The sequence below is a fragment of the Cyrtonyx montezumae genome, unplaced genomic scaffold (assembly GCF_038088225.1).
Source record: "Cyrtonyx montezumae isolate F1298 unplaced genomic scaffold, pur_monq_1.0 scaffold_3, whole genome shotgun sequence".
Taxonomy (NCBI): Eukaryota; Metazoa; Chordata; class Aves; order Galliformes; family Odontophoridae; genus Cyrtonyx; species Cyrtonyx montezumae.
The window spans coordinates 41,539,076-41,565,620 of NW_027072034.1; the positions used below are offsets into that span (position 1 = coordinate 41,539,076).

Here is a 26,545-nt window from a genome sequence, read left to right on the forward strand (position 1 = left end):
TCCTGTGCATGTGTTTGACATGCTGTTACTCTGAGAACCTGGAATATTTAAACAGAGCATTTCCTTGAGAAAATTTATTGCTTTCACCTGCTGCAGAAACTCAGCCATCGTGGCTATTGTATGCTGTGGCTAATAAGGAAAGTATCATCTAGGTGGACAATGTAAAAATTTGCTTATTTATATTCAAACTGGGCTTATGACCTCCTAGTGTAATGTCACTGCAGGAAAAAAAATATGGTTCTTTCTTAGTTTTAGTCTCATTCTCAAAACAAAGCTGGCTCTAAGATCCATAGCTTTCTGGCTGCTCTGACCCAATGGATGCCATAATATTAATAAGAAGGCTGTCTATTACTGTTGTATAGAAATCCAAGGCAAAGTTCAGTAATATTCCAACAGAAATGTGGATTTAGCAAGTAAAAATTCTATTCTATTGCAAAAGTCTTGTGATATGGGCAAGTTCTACATGATTCCTTTTTCCTTAGAGGACTCTAGGAAAAATCAGAATATACTGAATGCTATTACATTTCAGGATTATTATTATTATTATTACTGAATGTGGCTGTATTGCTTGACTTTGCATTCTACATTTGGGTAGCTGCTCTGTAGAATAGCAATGCACAAGAGGACTAATTTGGATTACATTTTAGATAAAAAGTTCTCAGGGCAATTTCCCCAAAGGTACTCTGATCAGATGTCTTCTTTTTTTTTAATGTGTGACTGTGACTCTTTCTCATCATTGCCAACTAAATTTGATATTTTGAGGACTAAGATTTAGACCACTTCTTCCCTGTGGCTGTTCTGATTTATGACTGATTAAACCCTGTACGTATGTTCTCACTGAGAGCTATTGACATTTCCTATAGCATCTCTTGAAAAATGTTATCATTGTAGACCTTCTATTAAATGAGCCCAAAGCGGTCTTGATGTAAATAGTTATAGAAAACATAATAGCACAGCAGAAACATCCCAAGCTATGTTTTTTTCCCCTAATCGCTGTTTTGTATACCAACAGTATTCTTCATTCCTCTGGTTATGAATTGCTTCCAAAGAGCACATAAAGAGTGTTGTGATAGAAAAGAGTTTCAAAAACTCAAATTCACCAGAGCTATGGATGTGTAACATTACAGAAGATGCCACCCACTCCAGCTAGATCTCTAGCCAACATCTGGTAGCCCAGAGTTTCTGCATATCCAGCTTGGTCCTAACTTCAACTGCACTGGAGCTGAGGACCCTGTATTCTAACGCTTCATGTCTACCTGAGATAGAGGGAAGGGCCACATGTCTTCTATGGCTCATTATGCAGTCTTGAATCTGTCAGTACTGGACCTTAAGGAAACATATTACTATAAAGTCCACAGGAGGAGGTTTGCAAGCTATGACATCTCAAGTTGAATCAGAATAGAGCTCTTTTTGCCTCTGTGAAAACAAGCATTGGCCAGCAACCAGTGGCAACTTGAGGGATGTGTTTTATTTCAATATTTTAAGTTTGTGAGAATTGTTTTCAATTATATTCAATTTGTACCTAATCTGGACTGAAACCAGATCTGAAATGTTGCTAGGTACTTGTAAACTAAATTATAAAGTTTTGCTCTGCTCCACGACCCACTTCATCACTGTTGCTGCCAGGGTGAGTCCTCAGAGCCACTGGTGAAAAGAGGTGTTAGCAGGATCACGTCTGCTGATGAGCTTTTTTAGTATCTGATTCCAGTATACATGTTTTCTGATTCAATGCATGTAGTGAATCAGAAATGAGTCATTTGCTATACTGAGTTACTGCTGCTTCACTTCCCAAAGGGTTTATTATTTTTAATCATTAGAAACTGCTGCAATTGGATCCAGATATCTGTAGAAAAACAGATATCTGGAAAATATAACTATGAGAGTTTCCCAAGGGATAAGACTAAACTGGCCATGTAGACTCTTGTGAGGTCCTGCCACAATGCACTAGGTGTATGTGTGACTGCAGGAATGAGCTGACATGGGTTTCATCTGGCTTTTCAGATGAGAAAGAAAAGGAAGTTAGTTTGACTGAAGTTAATTTAGAATCAGAACTGCAGCTTTATCTCAGTGCTGTAGGGCTATATTTTTGTGACGGTGTTGGTCTTTGGAGCTAATCCACGTTCACAGTATTTTGTCCTGGGACAGCATATACAGAGTTCTCTTTGGAGGAAGAGTAAATATTGCCATAGCTGTTTGTAATTGAAAGCACTAGGAGAAAACACTCATAAAGAAACAAGGCTGTCTTCAGCTGCAGCAACATACGTCCATGATTGCTATAGACAGATGTCAATCACTGTAAGTGTCAGATCCATGACTACTGGGTCTCAGGGCACTGCAGGATAGTATTGTACTGTTTTTATAATCAAGGCCAACTGCTAATGTCAGCAAGCATGAGAGGAGCTTAACAAATTGCCCTTCTTTCAAATATATCCTCAAGGATAAGGGCAATGGTTCCCTCACAGTTTTTTTCAATTGGATAGAGATCAGGAAAACAAGGCTTAGCAAGATTCATGTTGTTAAAGGTTGATTTCTTCCAGGCTTGCAAACAGAGACACTTCTCAGTGCTAGGTTTTTTTTATGACCGGAAATGTTCTGGCCAAGTCAATTAACAGGAGACACGATACAACTGATTAAAGCCTATTTTCCTACTTGATTTACCATACTGTTGATATCCATGCTGCTGTCCTGCAAGAGGAGAGAAAAGTGCCGTGATGTTCTTCAGCAGCTGGGCTTGCATCCGGCAGGAAGAGTTCACTGAGAGGTGAAGAATTCATACCAGTTCATGCACTGAGTTTCATCTTGTTTTTTATTCTGTAGCATCATGTTGCTGGAGATTGTTAGAAGACTAAAGCTCCTTGCATCAGTCCAGTTTCTTCAACTAAGTTCTCTTTTGACTGTGTAGGTGTGGTTTTTGAAATTTATCTAAAAATTATGCTTGTTAAGAGAGAGGAGTAGTTTTAAGACAGACTTTCACAACAATTTTGACTTGACCGATGGCAGAAAACTTGAAGGTCACTGCTGGCTGTGCTTTCACTATGGTCCTGAACAGTCAACTGCAGCTCGTGAGCATTCCTGTTGCCTCTCTGTCAGTAAAGATGTTTAGTTTGCAGATGGCTTTAATTAATGACTGGAATACTTTTAAAATATCAGGGGTATGTGATGTGTGTGAGTGGTGTCTGTCAATACACTGTGTTTTCCAATGATTTTCATCTCAGTCGTAGATGGTATCATACAGAAGGAAATGATTTAATTATGCTTTCACCCTTCCACTCCATGAGCTGGACTGGCTACTAATATACACAGGGATACAGTTTGAAAAGATCAGCATTGAAAAGATCATGCTCTTTGAATTCCCTTTATGTCTCTCACAAACTGACTGAATGGATTGGGTTAGATATATATATATATATTAGTATGCTGCTTCTTCATGCAGTTAGTAAATTTTTTTTGGAGTGTATGAAGTCATCTGTCCTTCCTGATACAAAGCAGCACAGCTAGCATGTAAATGAAAAGACCAGGCTTCATGCCATCCTCATGCCTAGAAGAAACATGAGATTTACCATCCTGAATTTGTCTAACAGTGTTTGTTACTGTTATTTTTCTAGGGTGCGAGTGCTTACATTCTCAACTATTTTCTGTACATTCTATGGGCTCTATGTTTTGCTTTCCTGGCAGTGTCCCTGGTCAGGGTGTTTGCTCCCTATGCCTGCGGCTCCGGAATCCCAGAGGTGAGTTTCTCTTTATGGATGAATGTCTAAAAACTAAACCAAAGAAAAGATTGTTTGCTGCCTTTTCTTATTGCAGAGCTGTACTATAAGGTAGGATAGGAACAAACCTCATGTGCCTTAATTCCTTTGCCTAACCTGTGTTCATGGTAACCATCAACATTTTTCATAGTAGAAAATGTTCAAATGCCACTGTGACTTGTTAACCTCTGGCAGTGAAGAAGGATGTATATTGAATTAAAAATCGACAGCTCCCAGTCATCACTTTATGGAGTCCAACTTTTTGTGGGTAAGGCATTTAGTCACTAAGAGATTATACAGTGTTTTCCTTGGATGAAATTACGTGGGCCAGTTTTAAACAACACACATTTTTAGGTTATACTTTAAGTTAAAGCAAACTGAAGTAAAGGGAGAGGATTACAAACCTAAGATTTCCCATGCAACTAAAGATTTGAGATGTCTGAAAAATGACTGTCTGCTTCCTGGAAATTGTGTTCTTATACACAATGTCATGCTGATGTGACAACAATATGACAGCCCGAAGCTCTGATCAGTTTCGATATTTTGCACTTTGAGCTTAAGTCCACATTTAGTTGTTAAAATGGGGACCCCTGTAAATAATGTAGTATAACTACTCATGATTTTTGAAATCAGAGCAGTGTTTCGTTAGAAAAGTGCTATAAAACCATTGAGATTATTGCTTAAGAATCTGCCCAAAAGAGCCAACAGTTTAAATGTTAGAAATCTTTTAGTAATTTATCTATTGGAGAAGCAAGAAAATATTCCACAGCCAGTTAGGAAAAAAATCTGCAAATAATTTGAAATGTTTCAAAGTAGTCATGTGTTTGTTATGTATTTGATACATCTCTAATTAGTTTTTTAAAATTGTCATAATTGAGTCTAGTTTATAGAAAATACATTTCAGAACTGTTTATGCCACTCAAAATCAGTTTTACTTGATGCCTATACTTGATTGCAAGAAGTGCTTTTAGTTGTATTTGCTGTTAAGATGAATCCACAACGACAACTATTATGACAACACTCTCCATCTTAATTACTTTTTTTAAACTGTAGTCCATAAAGTAGAGATTTGACTTGCAATGACAATACAACTCCTTATTTTTGTTCCCACTGCTAAAAGTACTAAAAGTGGTCTACTGCTAAAAGTACTAAAAGTGGTCTGCTGCTAAAAGTGGACATGGCTTTCCAATCCCCTCTGTCATTTTTTTTGTGTGGGGAAACACATGTGAGAGTGACACTCAACTCTAGACTGTTTCCAGGGCTAGTTCCCAAACATAAATCCCCCTTTAGTCTCTATTGCACATGCACTGTGCTCTGTCCTAGCCACTTACATGCCAAATTAAGAGGAAACATGTAAAAACAAAATCTCTTGGGCTTTCTCATTTCATAATACATGCATGTTTCTATGTCATGGCCATTCCAAATATTTTGTATGTTTTATTTCTTGTTTTAACTGGAAAAGGCTTGTGATTGTTTATTTGCTTTTTTTCCTGCTTTGTTAAAGTTCAGTCTAGTTTGATTTTGATCCTGTAAGCCAAGCAGATATGTAACAGTTTCATGTTTCTATTGATCTCTGTGAGACTCCTTACCAACTCAGGGGACCACCCATAATAACAGTAACGGTTCCCCCCTGTTCAGATATCACTGTGGGAAAACTGCCCTGCCTAGGGTTTCTTTCTCTCCATCACTGTCTCTTCCCAAGCAGTCTGTGATTTTTAACTGCACTGAGGTTTCAACTCAATTTGCAAGTTCAGAGTAGAAAAGGTTTCTTCAGCTCTTCAACATGTTCTTCCTGCTTTCCAGATAAAAACCATCTTGAGTGGGTTCATTATTAGGGGCTACCTGGGAAAGTGGACACTTTTGATTAAAACAGTCACCTTGGTTCTGGTGGTATCTTCAGGCCTCAGCCTCGGGAAAGAAGGGCCCTTAGTCCACGTGGCCTGTTGCTGCGGAAACTTCTTCAGCAGCCTTTTCTCAAAGTACAGCAAGAACGAAGGAAAGAGGAGAGAGGTGAGAGTGGCTCTAATCATCCTTTATTTCCCTTTCTGGATACTCAGTGTTTTAAAGGACTCATGCTTTGTACATTAATGTTTGCTTTGTAGGTTCTTTCGGCTGCGGCAGCTGCAGGAGTTTCTGTTGCCTTTGGGGCTCCAATTGGAGGTGTACTTTTTAGTCTGGAAGAGGTGAGAGCTGGCAGTTTGTTTCAATAAATATATATTTTCTTTTGATGCCTTCTTCTACAATTCATCTTTATTTTTCAAATATTTATATGCTTATTTTTCTTCTAAAGCAAAAATAAACTTTGGTTTTTAGTAATAAGATTTAACCAGGTATTTTAGCATAATTCAAATAAAAGAAAGTCACTGGCTTTCTGGAAACATGGGAAATGATTCAGTCTGGAAATATGTCACTGTGCTGAACTTTCTATGGCTTTCTGGTAACTGCTGCATGGGCAGAACTGTGAAGCATTCATCTTACCTTCTTCAGCCAGAAACTTTGAATTTGGATTTATTGATTTTTCATTGATAGTTGCTCCACATCTGAGATCTCAAAATGCCCTTTCTAATACCTTTGTGAACATGTTCTGGCAGCCATAACATCTGGTGTTCCAAGTACAGCAGCCTATTATGCACTGTACTCAGGTAAATAACTGCACTCAGGTGAATAACTAAAGCCAGCAACCTCTGACACGTTCAATGATGTGTTTTCTTGTCTGTGGTTTTAGGTCAGCTATTACTTTCCCCTGAAAACCCTCTGGAGGTCATTTTTCGCTGCTCTTGTGGCTGCCTTCACACTGAGGTCCATCAATCCTTTTGGAAATAGCCGACTGGTCCTTTTCTACGTGGAGTACCATACCCCCTGGTACATGGCTGAGCTCTTCCCCTTCATTCTTCTGGGCGTTTTTGGTGGCCTCTGGGGGACACTCTTCATCCGCTGCAACATTGCCTGGTGTCGGAGGCGAAAAACCACCAGGCTTGGGAAATATCCGGTCCTGGAAGTTATTGTGATAACAGCTATCACTGCCATCATTGCCTACCCCAACCCGTACACCCGGAGGAGCACCAGTGAGCTGATCTCTGAGCTCTTCAATGACTGTGGTGCTCTGGAGTCCTCACAGCTCTGCGACTACATCAATGACCCAAACATGACCCGGCCAGTGGACGACATTCCTGACAGACCTGCTGGTCCTGGAGTCTACACTGCCATGTGGCAGCTCGCCTTGGCTTTGGTGTTTAAAATTGTCATCACAATATTCACTTTCGGCATGAAGGTAAGCTGGGGACTGGTGCAGAGTTCACTATGACACTTGTATTTAGTGCTGAATCTGTCTTTATATCTACCAAGGCACAAATGGGTTGCAGTCAGCAGCTAGAGCCTATATGGCATGGTTTGGGTGCCTCTGACTTTCAGCAATGCAGGGGCCACTGTGATGCCTACTGGTCCACCGGCCTGACAAAACCTTGCTCTGCAGGGCCTGGTCGCAGCAAAGGGACAAGCCCTGCATTTTTGCACCTTTTAGTTGTCTTCAGTTTTATTAAGTCAAAAAGATATCTGGAAGGGTATTCAAATCCTCTGCTGCCAAGGAGCAAATTTATGATTCCCACTGCAGATGTCTTTCAGTTCTGTCAGATACGGACTGTTTACATTGCTGTTTGTCTTGTTGGATTAATGTCTTAATGTGCCTTGAGCTAACTATGCTCAGGGAAGTAATAGTTTTCAGTTTACAGATTTACACATCTAAAACCTAATAAAGATTTAAAAATAGGTGAAAATTTCTGTTTTTTAATCTTTTTAAGCACTTCAGCCTGGAAGAAAGAGAGTGTAGGAGGACTGACGGATATATGATTTGATTGTTCTAGACTCAGCTTTTTCTTCCACTCCATCTCCTCCCCATAAATGGGTGATGGAAGATCCAAGAACAATTTATCCAAGCTTTCAGTAAATACAAAGCTGACTGTGGAGAGTTCTATGTATCTGAGTGCTGGAGCCTATATAAAAACGTATCTACTGTCTATATCTCCCATTACCTGAGTATATAATTCCAGATCTGATTGCAGCTGATGATATGAAGTTATTCTGAGCTTGAACTGGAGAACTATCCTCTGGAAGGCGAGTTTCAAAATTAAACAATAGGAATTATTTTTTAATTTTATTTTTCTTTTATGTTTTCCCCAATTGGGACACCCTTGATGATAAGAACAACTGAGTGGGGCTCAGGTCAGTCAGAATGGGTGACTAAATTCAGCTGATTTCTTGAGCAGGGAGAATGAGTGGGAATTAGCCGGGATAGAGGGTGAGGATCTTAAAAGAGATGACCTTCACTACAGGCTGTGATTTGTGCTGGAGCTAGGAGCCAGTTTTTTGCTTTACTTGGTCATTAGCTAAAACTTCTGAGTTCAGTTCTTTATTTGGCATGTGATTCTTAACTTGATATATTTAAAAACTGTTAGTGGCAATTGATGGCTTCAACTTTGCTGAAAAAGAACAGATAAAATAACCATATCCAGCAAATTTAGAAGGCTCAGTTTGACTGTATCAGGAAAATTAACAGTATATTGTGGGTAAGATATCTCCTGCATCTGGATAATGCCAAGCCTGTTAGTTTAGCTCCCTAGAAAGCTCAAGGTATAATTTCAGAATTACGTGAAAACATCATAGAAAAATCTTTATTTAAAAATGAACCGAAGCTTCGTGCTTGTGGGCCTTTTGCAATGATTCCGAGTTCAATACTGTTGGTTTTTTTTAGTGACTTGTGACTTTTCTGCAGCAGACAAGAAGGAATTGATTTGTAGATCTTCTAGGACAATATATAGCAATCTGAGATGAAGAAATATCTGCCTCTAAGCACTCAGCCTCCTTTCCCTAAATTTTTATTTTATTTGACATTTAATTTAAAATCTGGTTTGATTTAGCATGAAAGAGTAGTAATAAAGCTGTAAAATACTTCATGTGATAGAAATTGAATTCAGGATGCTATTTTCAGTTAAGCTTATTCTTGAGCCCTTGACAGAGCCATCAGCAGCTCCTGACGAGGAAGCAATAAAGGAAAAACAAGAACATCTTGACTATGACTCAGAACCACAATTTCACTGTCAAATTCAGTGTGATGCAGCAGGAAGAGTTCCAAATGTTTTCTAAAGTGCGTTCAAATTATATAAAGTTATTAATGTTCATGCCACCATGCAAAGTCACTGCAGAATCCTATGAGAAAATATGAGGAACATCACTGTAAGCTGACAAAAAACGATGACCTTCTGATCTAGATTTTAATAAAGAAGTTTCCTTAATAAAGGATTTCCTTATTGCCAAAAATATATAATTAATTGTTTGACATATAATTTCATTCCTTACTGGTCATTTTTGTCGATGCTCTCATGCTTCTGTATTTTATTCAAGATCCCTTCAGGCCTTTTCATTCCCAGTATGGCTGTTGGAGCCATGGCTGGCAGGATGGTTGGAATTGGAGTAGAGCAGCTGGCGTATCACCATCATGACTGGATCATCTTCAGGAACTGGTGCAGACCTGGGGCAGACTGTGTCACGCCAGGACTTTATGCTATGGTGGGAGCGGCAGCTTGCTTGGGTACAGTACATGCTGATCATTGTGCATGGGTAAATTCAGTATTTGGGAACCTACAAATTGCTAAAGAGGGTATTATATTTGTGTTAGGTTTTATGCTGGTGTTTCTGGATGTAACAGATGTGATGCGAGGCTTCTTCAAAGGGCCTTCCCAGTGGTCTACAAGAGAGAAGGCAAGAAGAGTTGTCTCTATAAGAGTAGGCAAGTCAACAGGAGAGACTTGTAGTCACTAACGTCTCATAATCTGCCAAAAGAGCACGAATGAGGAAACTAAAATAAAGTTAGGTTATGGATTCCCAAGGAGGAGTGATGGTGGTAATTTCTGTTGGTTGCTTGCTTTTTCCCTTAGATATAATGAAATCCATTGTAGCTGGAATAAAGCTACTTCTTGTTTAGCTCATGTTCTCTCTCTAGTGCGGGGGATAAACTTCTCAGGTCTGGCCAAATCTTAAGCTACATAGAAGTAAAAATTTGGGGTCTTATTATGGCTGTGTGTCAAACTCTGGTCAACTGAGCTGTCTTTTTGTTTTCATTTTGGCTGTAGGCCAACATCTGATTACATTAAATTACTAGGATTCATTGGATTTTACAGGAATGACCTGTTAACTAGTAATGCTAGGTCACTGAACCATACCTCACATATTAAATTTCTAGTCATAAATCTAACAGGAATGTTGAAGAATACCATCTGAATGCATTTTTGTTCTGTCATGCCTTTCCTCTTCTGTATGTGCATGTTTTACCTCCTTTTGTTATCATCGATAGAATCATTAGATGATGAAATAACAGTGGGAAAGAATAACACACAATTAATGTGGGCAGATTTGAAATGAAAGATACACTTAGAGAAGAGCTGGAGACATTTCAGTTTCAGAGTATCCTGTTAAAGAAGAAGGATTGTTTGTGTGATCATTTACCGAGGAACTGAAGGTGGAGTTTGCTTGTCTAAATTTACTGTCTGTAATGTAGACACTGATACCTGAGATGCATTGACACTGTTCACAGTCCATACATTAAAAATGAGATACTGGGCAGTTCAGTCTCATCTGGCAGTAGCCATCAGGTGAACTTATCCTTGAAGGTGCCTGTTTTCTCCAGAGGCTATAAAAGCAATCTGGATAACTGCTACAGCAATGCAGACATGTAACAGCTAGAATGAATCTTATTCTCAGCGAGCACAAAGCACTTTCTCTTATCCATAAATGATCTTAATGTTCATAAAAGAAATAACACATAAATTTTGCTGTAATACCCCAGTTGATCTTCTGGCTGACTGTCACTTCCTCTTTAAAAAGTTCAGCTCAAGGTGCAGTGCTTTTAGCAGTATGTTGAAACATACAGCAGCATGGTCAGCACTTGTTCTTAAGGCCAGTGTTCTGGCTTGCTTGAAAAAAGGCTGTAAGAAACAAAGGAAGTATTAAATGATCCTTACGTTCAGTGGTATCTCCTCTCAGCTTCTCAGACACAGTCATTAAGACATTCCCGAGATGAAAGTTATATCTGGATCACCGTGTTAAATAATCAAAAACTTAATTTTCCTGCATGTTGGTAGAATAAAAAGATCACTATTTAATGACCTGTTTGCTGATTCCTCTCATCTAAAATGATGTTGTATTTTGAGGACTAAAAATAGCAGATTTATTACGTTTACCTTTTGAACAGAGGCAAAGAAATGTTACCTAATAATTCAGTGATACATACACACTTGTCTGCATATATATGATTATTTTTATCCTTTAATGTAAACTGAAGGAGTAAGAAGTTTGCTTATAAAATGAAAAGACTAAATTGAAAAAATATAACTACAACCCTACGTAGAGCTGCATGCCTGAATGGCCTCAAACCGCATTGTCTTGGTTCAAGCTGTGTTAAGCTGCTGTTGTGTGGGTTGCAGTGGCCCTAAACTATCCATACATAGAATTCTGTAACTGTGACATACTTGAAGGTAATCCTTCAGTTTCTTTTCACTATGAATTCTATAGGTAACCCAATGTGAAGGCCAGCTGTCAAAACTCCCAGTGCTGTAATCCTACCTGTCTCAACCATGAAACTTTGCTGATACTTGGAGTTATTCTGGCGTGTCAGCGGCAGCATTTGGTGTTATTTTCCCAAGTACCCAGACTAGTTGAGGTTTTTTCATGCTTTCTGTATTGACAGCTCAGTCTTGTATCATTAATTCTTTGCTTTTCAAAGTCTACATCTTCGGCTAGGGCAAGTTTGCTTAATCTTTTTTATGAAAATCGCATCAAATGAAAAATTTCTTTCTTCAGTTAAATAAGCCCCCAAACAGTTCACAAAGTATAAGGCCAAAGTATTCAGCACGAATAATTTTGTACCTTTCAGACTGCGAGACACAGAAAGATAAGAGTTGCTTAGTACATATACTTCAGGAGAACTGAGGACATGTGACTGCTCTCTTTGTTGCCAGGTGGTGTTACTCGAATGACGGTCTCTTTGGTGGTGATTATGTTTGAGCTAACCGGAGGCCTGGAGTATATCGTACCTCTTATGGCTGCAGCTGTCACGAGCAAGTGGGTGGCAGATGCCTTTGGGAAAGAAGGGATCTATGAAGCTCACATTCATCTGAACGGTTACCCATTTCTAGACGTGAAGGATGAATTCACACACCGAACTCTGGCAACGGACGTCATGAGACCAAGGCGTGGTGAAGCTCCTCTTTCTGTTCTGACACAGGACAGCATGACTGTGGAGGATGTTGAGACGTTAATCAAGGAGACCGACTACAATGGCTTCCCAGTTGTGGTTTCAAAAGACTCGGAGCGACTTATTGGATTTGCACAGAGACGAGAGCTCATTCTTGCAATAAGTGAGTAGAGAGTATCTGAACACATGTAAATTTGATTTTGTTGGGGATTTTGATAGTATGGGATGTTAACAGTGTTATTCACAGTTCTGCTATGTGGAAGAGTCTGAAAAGCAGGGTCAGGCTCACAACTGTATTTCTTCTTTCACATCATTATGCCTTGCAGAGCACATCCTCAGTTTGCACTAGCATTGGTACCACTGTACAATGACATGTCTCACTAGATAGACACTTTCAACTAAGAAGCTTCAGCTTTCTCTTCTTCGACAAACTGTGCACCTGCAGTGTGGTGGCTGAGGGAACACTCTGGAGAAGGGCTCCAACTTCCTCACACAACTGACCTTTTGGATGAAGGCAGTAACTTCTGAATCCTGCATAAAACACTGGCTCACATACAGCTCTCTGCCTCACAATCTACCTCCACGCCTTTTCTTTCTTACACTGTGGAACACTAAGCAATCCCTGGAAATGCCCAGTCCTTGTAAAATGAATAGCAGTATCACTTCTAATTGCTCCAAAGCATTTCCAGGAGGATTGGATCTCTGTAAATCCTTGTTGAGCAAATAGGGAGTTCATGAGAACTTAGGTGGTCTGTCACCCTCTGAGAATATACATGTCCATTTTAGATGACTTCTGCTTTACAGTATTTGACTCTGTAAAGCTTTTCTTACATTTGGCCAGCTTCTGATGCATCGTTCAAAAGGCAGAGTCTTGAACACAAGGCAGATGGCTTGTATAATATACCTTCCCCATTGTGGGGTTGGAAGAGCAACATAGTTAACATAGGCTGCGAACTATGAACTCCTGAGTATGAGAGGCCATTTCACATTTGGGAGAATGAATTCACTCTCTAATACAAGAGCCTTCTGCACAGATTACTTTGTAATGTCACTGTCATCCATTTGTCTTGCTCCTTCTGCTAATCTGCATCTGTTTTTCTTATCCACTGATTGCAAAAATCGTCTGTCCATCTGTTTCACCTTTAATCCAAATTCTCCATCCAGTAAGACTGCATCTAAAGTCCACCATTTTTATGATACCACTGAATTTGCTCAGAAGTAGTACATCATTCAGATTTCTCTGGAGAGATGTTTGGCTTTCAGGAGTGAAGTCATGGCTTTGGTTAATCACTGTTGTCCAGAGTCATTGCTGCCTTGGGAACAGCAAAGTGGTAACTAAAGTACTTGTGCCTGTTGTTTTGGGTGCGTGTTCAGGAAGGAAATACCTAGCTGTCAAGGGTTTTTATCAAAGGCTGGGAGTTAATTTTGATTAATGTTACCCCTTACCACAGATCGTATATCAAAGAACTATGTAGCATGTTCACACTTGAAATTAGATATATGAATCAAAACAAGATGAGACAAAGTTAACATCATTCCTATAAACTGCAATAAGGCTTGTAATATGTGGGGTGAGAAGGTTGAGAATCATATAATATAGTGAGACTAGGTTTGAGCCAAAACTACTCCAGTTCCAGAAATATTACAAGACGAAGATCGTTAAAAGGAAAAAAATGCAGCTGGAACATGTTGGAAACCATTACTGTCTACACATTACAAGTCACAGAAGCAGATTTCTGCACTTTGATTGATGGAAATGACCTCCAAGAATATATACATATGCTTTGAGTATGTCTGATTTGCTGTACCTCTCAAGAACAGAAGCAACTTATATTAATCAAAGATAATAATTTCTACCATTTCCAAGAATTTATACAAAGAAAAAAAAAAAAAGAAGAAATGAAGAAAGAATTTAACCCTCCGAGCCAAACACAAGATATGCTAGTTCTGAGGAGACAGAAGTTGCTTATTGTTTGGAAATCCATCTAAAATATTATAAACCTGTAATGATGAATAAAAATGAGATAAACACTACCAAGAAAATAAATCACTTCTCTGCTAAAAATTCTTGTAAAGTTGCACTTTAAAGTAGAAGGCTTATATTGATCATTTAAATTCCTAATGTAGTGTAAAGCTCATGGTTTGATCAAAGTATGAATTGAAGCTTTTGACTTTTTGAAAAGGTTCAAATAGGTGTTGTTCAAAAAAATGTACCAGACTGATTTCCTCCTTATGCTATCTTCCATTAAGTTCATGGCTCATTTTTTCTGCCCTTTTAAAATTCAGGTATATTAACTCTACTTAAGGAATTAAGTACAAAACTACCTAATTCACGTTGGATCCCAGAGTTGTGCCAGTCTAGAATAACACACATACATACATCTCCTACCTAGATCCTTGGAATGTGAATTTGTCTTTTCCTGCCTTTTTACAATGCCCAGATTTTTTTTCTGCTCCACTCAGAAATCTGGTAACATGAGATAATATACATGATGATAATATACATGGTGGAAGTCATCCAAGATGACTGGAACACCTCTCCTTCAGGAACGTAGTAGAAGTTTCTGTTGTCACTCTCACATTGGAGGAAACTACATGTAACCTTTTGAATTTGACAGAGATTGAATTAGTGATGTTAATGAAAGTAGTGAGCCCCATTTTTATGCAGGAAAGCATCATCTATCTCAAACAAGAAAGTTATGTACTTGTAAAAATATAATTTGCTTCAGACGTATGAAGGAAACAATATCTCACGGAAATTCAATTTTTTTCTATGACCTCAACTCTCCATACCTCAGAACATTTAAGACAAAAGTCTACTACTACCACTGCTTTTCAAAGAGGGTTATATATTTTTTTGTTATTGATATCAAACCTGTTTTCAAGCCTGACTCATCCTCTCCCTTCATCTTCCTATTGCACAGAGAATGCAAGACAGCGTCAAGATGGGGTAGTGAGCAACTCCATTGTGTATTTCACTGAAGATCCTCCAGAATTGCCACCCAATAGTCCCCATCCTCTGAAGCTGCGACGCATTCTCAACCTGAGCCCTTTCACTGTCACTGACCACACACCAATGGAGACTGTGGTAGATATCTTCCGGAAACTTGGACTCCGACAGTGTCTTGTCACTCGCAGTGGGTGAGTAGATGCTGGGTCAAGTACGCTTCAAGAATCTTAAGAGATTAGCATTAGCATGGCCAGAAACACTCTTTTTCCCCATTTAAAGCCAAGTATAGACAATAACTAATTAATCAGCTCCTCTGAGATACTCAGTGGAATGATTTTATTCTATTTTGTGGACACAAAAACTAAGAAAAGAAGTGCATCTGGTATCTTCAATGGAGAAAAAAAGTCAGACCGGCAACCAAAATGGCCTTTACCAGGTGTTCACGTCGTTCTCACAAATCCTTCATGTACTGTCATTTAGATAGGCTAAAAATAGATGATAAATACAAAGTAAGTTGTGACTCCCACTAAAATTTCATATTCAACAAAAGCAAATCTGGCAAGTAGTATTGTTTGCAAATGATATGTTTTGGACAGCAGCTAGATTAGATGCTTATGAAGAAATTAAAGTCCATGAACAACTGAAGAAGTGTGGGCAAACATGAAATTAGAGGAGTAAAAAGCTATATAGTGTCCACTAGAAATAACATCACATTGTTCCAGTGAGGTTTCAGTTATTTTCGGTGTGTTATTCGTCATGTGATCTGATGATAAGAAGAAACATTAAGGCAAGATAGATAGCAAAAAAAAAAAAAAAATGCGTTTCAAATGTGGAAGAGTAAAATTTAATCTTCTGCAAAAACACATCCTGTTATTTAAATATATGGAATATAACCTGTCAATGGGTTGTGCTCTACAATAAAAAAATATAAGGACAATTAATTAGGCCTTGATTTGAGGTACTTGATTTTGGAAATTTTGATCTTGATTTCTAGGACTTTCATGAGACTAAATGTGGAATAACTCTAACAATGACAGTTGCAAAACTCAGTGCCTCATTGCCTTCAAGGATTGAAAGTAAAAGCCCTGGAACACTGAGTGTTAGGAAATGTTTTACTCTTGGGGCCAGATACTGAATAGGCCTCATATTTCTTGATAGATACAATTCATTTAGGATCACATAAATGAAAAATTATCAATCAAATGTAAAGTTATTATGATGTCATACAGTGAGACTTTCAGAAAGCCCATATTTTAGCATAGTTTATGTACTATTAAACTCCATGTATGTCCTACATAGGTCACTGGTGCCTTGAATGTGTGCTGCTGATCCTTGCAGCCTGAGTGCAAAGAAATACATTACTCTGCCATATGAAGCGTCAGTAACGGTAGCTCCTCACTCAATCATGTTCCCAACAAAAGGAGGTAACAATCCAGAACACTTCAGTTAACAATCACATTTGAGGTAGTAAAAATACATGAAGCGTGAGAATGTTTTTGTTTTTTTTTTATAAAAGATAATCACTAGAAAATGTAGGGGAGGGACAGTGTTATATAGAAGCACTAACAAAATGTCTCTGCAGCTGAATAGGAAAACATGGATGATATATGAGATGATAGCTGACCTCTCCTTTCCTTTTCTCCTCTAGGAGGCTGCTGGGTATCATAACTAAAAAGGATGTATTACGACATATGGCTCAAATGGCAAACCAGGACCCTGAATCTATCATGTTTAACTAGACTGTTAAAGGAATAAGAAAGTAATCCCAAAGGAACCCCGCCTAGATTAACACAGAGGTGTTCAATGTTTCTTTTTATTTCAAGAGAAAATGTAATGAGGAATGGTCTACTATGTTTCTGACAGAGGGTGTGGATGCAGGATGGCACTTATTATTTAATGAAGAAGGTAGTCTAGAAGCTCCGAGCAGCTGCAGACATCAAGCTGTGTTTTCTTAATGAGTTTCCTAACAGCTCAATCGGTGCACTGGTGGGTGTAAGTGATGGGGTGCTGAGAGACAAAGAGCCAGGAGCACCAGAGGGATGCATCAACATTCACAGAAACTCCGGAGGCAGGTGTGAAGACTAGCAGACACTGTTTTTGTATAAACTGTCAACAAAGATTTGTGCTCCAAACTAGAGTGTGTGTATGAGCAACGTCAGTTGTTTTTATTACTGAAACATTGGCTATTTATTCGCTGTTGATTTATACCATTTCATGAGGGAAAAAAGGTCATATTTTACAGTCAAAGATTTTGTCACCTTCACATATTTTTGTAAAAGTTAAGTAAATTCAGGACTAAAATTAAAGGAGAAAGAGCATGCTTCAATTCACTTTAAAACTGAATGGCTGCTGCTCCCTGCTTTAGCCTTTTGAATTTTAAAATTTATATATCCATACAGTTTGTAAGTATATAGTTCAGTATTTCTGTCAATCAGCTTTTCTTTAGTAATATTGAAATATGACCTATTTCTAAGGAGCATGAGGGAAAACTTCTTTACTGTGGGGTGATGGAGCACCAGCACAGATTGCCCAGAAAGGCAGTGAAGTCTCCTTCCTTCAGAGATATTCAAAACCAACCTGGACGTGATCTTGTACAATGTGTTTGAGCAGGGGATTGGAATAGAGGCCCCTCCCAATCTCAACCATTGTGCATGTATGATTTCCTATTTCTCTATGCAACTTTGCATACAGACACTGTAATACTTGGTCTTATGTGGTTTGCTGTGACGGTAGAAAAAAGGCATGAAGAGCCCATGAAGGAATTTTAAAAAGGCACAAAAGGGAGAATGGTATCCAGCTCTCATCAGTGCTAGTGACAAGAGATTGAATGCTTCACCTGTCACTCCTTGCATAAAGAGAAATTGTCATTTTTCACAGACTAATGAAGTTCTGCATTGATTCCTGTTTCTCCACTTAGTTCCTTTCCTGGCTTTTCTTGATGCTTGTCTGCACCTGCCAACAGATTGCTTAAGTTAATTTAACAACCACAGACATTTATTCTGTAGCACATTTGTTCTTTATGCTGCATCTGCCACTCAGAGAACTGCAGAATCCCTCCCAGTGCACTGTGGAAGGAATAAGGGATCAAATGGACTGAGGATGCAGTCAACAACAGAAAGGCTTTAATTATTTATCTGTTTGTAGCAAGGAACCATGATTTAACCCCCTCACACACACATACCCTCCAGCCACTCAGGTGAAAATGCTACATTCTCTTAAACCTTTGCTCTGGTCCTTTATGAGACACACGGAGTCAACATTTTCTCTGCACTTTAGTTATTACTGACTACAGTAATAGATGACCAAATTCTACTCTCAGAAGCACCTAATCCACACTGCCCAGTGTTTGATTTATAAGCTTGAAGATAATGACTGGATGATAATTTAGATGCTCTGAATCCCCATGAGGGCCTTCTGACCTCCCCAGACTCCAAACCATTCATTTAGGCAGCTAAAACATCTACTATTTTTACTCAAATTTATACAGATAACAGTAGCTCAAGTCTATTGCACCCAAAAGATTTTCAAAGAAGAGATGAGAAGAATATGCCAGAAGAACCAGATTAAAGCCATACTACTGAGCCAACTTGAAGGCATGATCATTGTGTCCTTGAACTGTGACAGCTATCCAGGTGCATTCAAAGTTAAATGTCCAAAGTTATGAATTCCTGCTCTTACGTACAGTGACTCTGCTTCCTTCTGGCAGGCGTCCTACTGCATTCAGACAAAGTATAGCCCAAATTGTTTAAGGAGAAGAAAAGGATAATTTTAATCTGCTAAGCACAGCACTTAACAATAGTGTTTGCAACAGACTGACATGAACACATGTAGCTCTGACCAAATCCCATAAATAATGAAGTATGCATTTTTTTTGTTAACTGAACATCTACAGTACAAGGGATACTGTTAAAACTGCATGAAGCATAGGGCAGAGTAACCCTTCTGAAAATAGGAAATGCAATGTAATGTTGTTGATTCTTTTATCATGAATCACTCATAAACCAAAGTGATAAAAAAAAAAGCAAATCAACTACAAATCTCATGAAAATTGGATTCCATCATCTGAAGAAGGATACCAATTTAAACATCAGTGATTTCCTCAAACTAAACCCAAACAGTTTTGTACAAATGTCTGGTTCTGCTCCAAACTACTAGAATCTAAATAGACTAATTTTTGAGGGCATTTTTTCCTGAAATTAAAACTGAATTATTGTATTGTACTTGTCACTTCTATTGCTACTACTGTTAACATATGCTTGATGAACACTTCCTTTTATGTTTATACAGGAAGTAAATGTTCAGACTCCCCCCATTTGATCATTTCTAAATACCTCTTTTGCTCATAAGAGAAATAAGTTAATTTGTTTGCTATTTGAATCCAAATTCTGCCTCACACATGCCAAGGAAAAAACGGAGGTCTTAAAGATTTCTGTGTTGCCAGGCAAATTTCAGTTCATGCCACATGAGAATTTATTCCACAGCAGACCTAACTCTGAAGAGCATTTACTAGTAGGAATTAGCTAAAGAAAAATGAGGATGGTACATCAGTGCTGAAAAAGATTGTCCTTCCCTGAGAGAAAGATTTGAGTCATAAGATTAAGCTGGTCAAGAATACAAACTCATTTAGGTATAGACCTGCATTATCTGTTTAAACTCAGTCCATGGCTATGCTCAGGCTAATTCCCCATGATACCCAGAGGCCTGATCCACTAAAATGAACAGCCAGCCCTGCAATGTTTTCTCTCCTCATCTTACAGGGTTGTATACGAGGAGCCTTAAGGATCCATAAAACCAGCACGGTGGTTTGTAAGAAACAACAGAACAAGCTACGGCTCTGACTCTAGGACTACCACCCAAACAGAAGACAGGGAAATGGAGGTTCTTTTTTAACAAACACATTCCTCTTTAGATGGAATTGTTTAAATATTTAAGAGGTCAAAGGAAAAGGTTTGGATGTACAACTTGTGTACACGGGGAGTTAGACTGCTGCTCCTTATTCCAACATCTCATTAAAATACATAAAAGTCACTCAGCACCTTAGCAATAGTCAACTTCAGCTACTTGGTATTATCAAGGCTGAGTTAAGGCTAGAAAGACAAGAAAACTTTGAAATGGGAGAGGCTTCGCTCAACAGAAAAATTCCAGAGGTAAAAGCAGTTATAATGCAGATAATTCCCCATAACAAACCCACTATTATTCACCATTTTCCATCTAAATTCCCAAATGTGTCTTGGAAGTCACTGAATAGACTCCAAGAGGTATAGACCTCAGCCTTAAGTATTTGAATTGATATAATTCAAAATAACGGAGTCGCATAGCCTGACGAATCTGAAAGTTACATGTATTAGTATACAGTGCTTTGTTTATGCAGCCTGTGAAATCCTCACATTCAAACAGTTGGATTTTGATATTGTCAAACTAAACAAGAGAGCAAAAAACTTTGAATGATGCAAATTCTGTGTTGTACCTTTGTTTTGCATGAACTGTGTTCAGTTATATTCAGCTTCTGATATGTACTTGAAGCAACCTGTACCAGGAAGTTTAGTATTAAAATGCAGGACATGGGTGGCTTTAGCCACATCCTTTGGCTGTCACAGTGACACTAATTGCTAATTCTTATGCTTTGATGAAGCAGAAAAAGAATGTTTAAGAATTACAGGAGACTCATTGATTCTGTGTTGGAATGACACTACAGTTGAATATCGCTTTGTTGTTTTTAATTTAAATTATTATGGTAGAAGACAGTATATATGGTGCACCTTATCAAAAACATGTTTGGAATCTATTTTTGAAATAAAACTGATGACTTATAGGACTGGGAATGTTGCTTGCACATATTAGTAATTGGAGAATTATACCACTTAATGTCTCAGTACGGTTTTGATGTTTCCCTTTCCCACCTGTAAAAATAACTCAAGTCTGATGAATACTTTAGGCTACCTAATTCAGTTTTGGGTTATCTAGTACGAAGTGGAGAGTTAGTAAGTCCACACAGCTACCATTTCCAGAAGGAAATGATTTTTAGTTCAGCATCACAAATCCTTTAATAAATAACAATAATGAAAAAAGATCTTACCAGGTTACTCTGTTTAGAACTAGACCTAAACATTGAAAATGGCAGCTTCAGTTCTGCATGTTAAATTGCATAAACCTTCCCTAAAACTTGGTCAGAGAACTTTCATCTAATAGCAAAGAATATGGGATTCATTCTGTTTAATGTCCTAACAAACAGACAAATATGAGCAAACAGAAAGGCACTATGCTTCACATGAATGAGACAATAATAAATAGCTTATCCCAAAAAGTATTTGATATTTCAAGGCATGTTCCACGGAACAAATTTGCTAACACTGACATTTCAGCAATATCCTCATTTAAGATAAATTATTAACTTCAGAAGCTGGTGCTGGGGTCCCAGGGACCAAAGCTTGTACCATAGATTGCTGTAGCTCTAACATGTCCCAAGAAGCCCACACCAAAAAGCTAGGAGGCAAAAGGCTTGCAGCAGCTTAAACAAACAGTAATGGTTCCATTAGTTTGTAGTTGGTCATGAGGGACTGAGTCTTAGACCTGCCTGTCATCACTTGTGAGGGCAGAGCCAGGAAATGGAAGAGAAAATGTTGAGAGGAATGCAGTGCTGCCCTGTTACAGTTGTGCGCCATGTACTGTGGCCTAGATGCTCATTTTCACTAAGCCAAATGGCTTATTGCCATCCATATGCCTTTTTGCTTCTTACAGAGCCCCCTCCTCCCTATTTATTTACTGCAGGAAGCATTATCACCTATGCTGTCCTGCTCCTCTACTCCAGCTCTAAATGCAGTCTTGTTTCCAGTTCCTCCTCACTGTGGTAGCTCAGCCCACAGGCAGCATCTTACAGACTACCCCACACAAGGATGTTGCACCTGTACTCGACAGGCTCTTCTCACTGCACACAGGATTTTGTGCTGGTCCCTGCCAGAGAGCATGGTAGCGTTATTCACAGCATGTATGGTATATAGCTTACAGAATGAATGATGCTAAACAGCATTGTAGCTAAGATATTTTAAAGACGATATAGTTAGAAAAAAAACATTGTACAAGAAAGAGACAATTGAAATAAAGAAAAATGCTCACCCAAGCCCCGGGTTCACAGCAGGGAATTCCAAAGAAGCTTTCTCCAGTGGTGGTCAGCCCTTAAATGGGGTCTGGGAGAGGTGGAGCCAGACTGCACCCCTTCCGGTCACACAGTGCACTGCCTTCACGTGTGCCCCTGCAGCTGACTCAGTGCTCACCTCAGGTGATACATCAGTGGTTCAGGCCATGATTCAACAGTTCCCATACACAGTGATATCCACTGATTTTTCTGATCGTTTTTAGGCTAGCTATCATAATGCAATAGCAGAACAATGGGCTTTTCAGTGAAATAGTTGTATTTGTACAGCTCAGTCTATACACGTTCACTGTCTCAAGCAGTGAGTAGTGAATCCACAAAGAATGCAAATGGGCTGGGAAGTGGCTGTGACAATTGTACTGTGAAGCACCTACCAGCTATTAGGCAGAATGTGACAGGAAATATGGACCTACAGTTGCAGATTTTGTCAGCTCTGCATCCCTTCTTTCATCTTGCTTGCATTCTCAGCATAATTAATATGCTCAGTTTGAGCATATTACAAGCACAGCTTGGGCACAGTTAATGATTTCAACCCATGCTATCTTCAAAATGATCTTGTATAGTCAGGATCAAAATTGTCTTAGTATTCCTATGGATACAGTGTCACCCAGCTTCTTCAGCTGCATTTCATTTGAAAATGGATTCAGCAGCCTGAACAAACAGTGCTCAGTTCCCTGTGGGCATTTGTAAAGCCCCTGCAGTCTGTCTCTGCCTTGCACAGCTCTTGCAGAGATATCTACTTGGGTCAGCACTCATTAAGAAGCCTTAATGCACCAATATTCAGGTGCAGGAAAAATATCCACAAACACAGTAAACATGCAAATTGTTTAGGAAGTAAGTCAGTCAATAATTTTAGCTATGGAAAGTTTCTTTGTTGTCTCAAAGTCCACAGTGTTGTCCACAGTGGTGTCTAACTCTCAAGAGGACCATCCCCTGTACAGCACTTGCTAGTTGCATCATTAGGAAGAAGTAACATGGAAAATAAAGCTAAATTGTAGGTATTTCTATTGATCTATGTTACAGTTTTAGATAGTCATAACAACCAATATCATAATTATATAGGATACAATGTATATTGAAAGACAGCTTTTTTCACCTCTTTGAAGTAAGATCTTTCTTTTAACAGTGAGGACCATGACAGTGCTGTACAGTTTGATGTGGCATGCTTCTAGGCTGGCTCATCCAATACTGAGCATGTTGCCTTATGTAAAGGCAGCAGAAATGAGTGTCTGGGATAACTGTGCTGTGGGTAAAGACCATTTAAAATAATTAAAGTGACGTGGATAGAGAAAAACATAACACTATCTGTTTTCTTTTAAGGTTGCCACCTGGTGCCACGGAAAGCTATTTTCACATTATGGAGCTCTAAGATTTATTAACTACTGTATTTGTCTTCGATGCAAAATTTGCATTTTGTCTGAGCCAAATTTTCCTCACCTAACTCCTGTATTAAATCATCACGAGACACCAAAATCTCTGAATAAATTAGAGGGGATAGCCAGATTCTTGAAGTCCCGCAGCATGGTTAAAGAAACACCTAAGCTTTGCTGCAGCTCAGAGATTAGGGACAGGACAGAAATTCTACCAAACCCTAAGCAGTGGTGAGTTCATGAAATTGAAAGTACAAAAGGTGCCATCTCAGACCTTACCTTTTTCACAGTAGATTTGTGCTCAGAGATTCTTGGGTTCTGGTTGGGCTGGTATTCAGTTAGCATGTTAGGACAACGTGCTAATCCCAATATACTGTCTCTTCTGGATACTGGGCAGCAACTGACCTTGTTAGGCTGGCTCAGCTCACCATTTTCTACCTGCTGCTCTGATTGGGGTTTTGGCAAGATATGAGGAGCTTTGCCCTACAAGCATTTGTAAGCTTCTTCTCAAGTTGTCTGAGTGACTCTGAGATGCAGACTCTGTATCATGATTAATTTTACAGTGAGCTCAGGCTCCTGCTTAGGATCTAATAATCACCAGGCTTAGGTCAGCCATGTTTTCAGGCATTTATATAGCCTTCACACTGTCCTTGGCTGCCTCTCAGTATGGATACAAGGACAGAATAAATGATGTCTGTGTCTGTCTCTATAAAATTCCTCACTTATGAATATATCTGTATATCTTGAATCTGGACTTCTAAACAGTTGGTTTGCAACTTCCATTTGTTACTGACCAGAATTATTTAAATTTCATTTTTGCGATCACTGTTTGAGGTCAATCATCGTTTCAATTATTGTAGTAATCTCCACCCTGCTTTTAATTGCCTGTTTTGTATTTATATTATACATACATGTTCAAGTGGTCCTACAATTAGAAGTCCAACAAAAGTGTATACTGTTTGTATGAACATTTTTGTGTCGCAGATATTCAACATTTAATCTGAATTATGTTTTGGCCACATCTCAACTTTTAAGGAGCGCTCTCACAAAGCACAAGTCACAGAAGCACAAGGAATAAGTCATAATCTGTGTTGTACCTCTCCTTTCCAAGCCTGGGGGAACATACATGAAATCATTCCCTTTCTCTCTGCCAAGTTGGTTTTGGGCAACAGAAATCCCTGCACTTTCAACAGCTACATCAACTTGAGTTTAGTAAAGCTCAACACTCTAGACTACTGCCTTCCAGATACAAAGGCACCATTACAAGTGTAACAGTTCTTCCTCTGTAAGGATAGCCAGGTATGGAAGGTAACATTCTTATCTCTCTCCTCCTTTTCTCACTTCCCTGATCTGCTCTGGAGGTTGTTGCCTTTCCCCTCATTCAGCCTCAAGTTCCAGCCCACTTTGTCTTTCTGCTGCAGCTTTTCTGTGATAAAATAAAACAAAACAAAATAAAATAGGCCAAACCCCAAACAAATCAACATATTTTCTATATTTGCTCTTTCTGTTGAAGTGGAGCTACTGTGCAGAACACAAATGGGCAAGGAGGAAGATCATTAACTGAGCACTATTCTAGTTGCCAGCATTATTTCCATAGAATAAACATTCAGCGCTGGTAAAATGTAAAAGACAACCTGTCAAGGGATCAGGACCGATTTACCCATCTGATGGCTTAGTAACTACTGACCACAGTGTCAGATTCCTTCTCAAGTTTCAGTGCTATGGAGGGAGAAGGGGAATTATTTGCCACGTAAAGATCCCTTTTTCTCTGATTACCCCATAAATGATGGTATCTCGAGTTGAAGAATCTCTGCACTTCTTAAAGAAGATGTTTCATTCTCAATAAAAATATCCAAGGCTGAAGAGAAAATGGCTTCTTTGCAGTGGATATGTTATCTCATTGAATGTAGAAGTGAGACGAGAACCCCAAATACCACTGAGATGTTTGCTATAGGGAGGTGGGTCTGTGTGCTCAGGAAAACAAAGGAACTGTGAGAGGTGGCTGGTGTAACTGCCAAAACCAAATATTGTGAGATCCAGCTAATTCAGTTCAGAATGAGACCTGTGCAGAGGCAAGGTTTTCTGCGAATCCATCCTCCATGTTTCTAATAGGCAGCTCCACGCTGAGATCAGCTTCCGCTGTTCCTGTAATGGGTGTCCAGAATTACGTAAGACATAATGTAGGAAGCATGAGGTTATCATGTCAGCCTGCTGACAGTATTTTCTTCACTATAAAAACCTGCAGCAGCTGTGATGGATACAGCAGAAGTGAGGGGCAAGACTATAATTGGAGGAAGACTAAAAGGGAGGATGCTACCTGCTGCCTGATAGCCAGCCTCTCAAAGAGCAAAAGGAGCTCTCCTGTGGATCACTGCAACATGGCTCCAACTCTTTCCACCGCTGTCCTTAGTGCCTCCATCCTGTTTGCTCCATCAGCAGTGTGTGTTTATGTACTCATTCACATGGCTCCTGCCACAAAGCCTGGATGCACCATTCCCTTCCCTCACACCACTGGCACTCCAGCCCCAAGTGCAGATCAACAGAAGCTTGTCTTGACTCAATGCGACTTTCAGCAGAAGTCAGAGCAGCAGCATGGCCACCTCCTTCCAGACACAGCCAGGCCTGATGCTGCCACCACCTCCTCCCATCTGCAATGTCCCTGTGCTTTAGGGCTCTGGGAACAGAAACTAACAGAGATCCCCCTGGCTGAGGAGCCTCTCCATTGGGCTGAACGCAGAAGCTCATTTCAGTTCACCTTACTGAGCGACCGCCCTCTGCTGCAAAGCTGGTCGCCCTGCAGGGTTTTTGGGGACCCATCGAGGCAACTTGGGGCTCTTGATTAAAGAGTGCCCTGCTGACGAGCCCGTGTTTCGGTGATCAGACGGCAGAGGCCCGCCAGGCGGCGCTCACGGCCTCGCTTTGGGCGCGCTGCGCCAGGCTCACGCTGACAAAGGCCGCGTGCTTGTTGCTGGTGACTTCTGGTTCCCGTAGGACAAGCTGTGCTGTTGTTCGCTCTCAGTTTGCGACTGCTCTCATGAATTTTCCTAGGTGTGCCAATTAGGGGCTAATACATATGTACAACCG

The 26,545-nt window shown here is 39.4% G+C and overlaps 1 protein-coding gene across 1 annotated transcript in view; it reads left to right on the forward strand.

The window, feature by feature from the left end:
* Positions 1-18,096, forward strand: part of CLCN4 (chloride voltage-gated channel 4) — a 34,939-nt gene extending 16,843 nt beyond the window's left edge. The window contains exons 5-12 of the mRNA XM_065741370.1: positions 3,606-3,728; positions 5,550-5,756; positions 5,849-5,929; positions 6,472-7,017; positions 9,144-9,330; positions 11,756-12,154; positions 14,916-15,132; positions 16,590-18,096. Coding sequence (XP_065597442.1) covers positions 3,606-3,728; positions 5,550-5,756; positions 5,849-5,929; positions 6,472-7,017; positions 9,144-9,330; positions 11,756-12,154; positions 14,916-15,132; positions 16,590-16,680 — 1,851 coding nt within the window. The 3' untranslated portion in view covers positions 16,681-18,096. The remainder of the gene's footprint in view (positions 1-3,605; positions 3,729-5,549; positions 5,757-5,848; positions 5,930-6,471; positions 7,018-9,143; positions 9,331-11,755; positions 12,155-14,915; positions 15,133-16,589) is intronic.
* Positions 18,097-26,545: the final 8,449 nt, after the last annotated feature.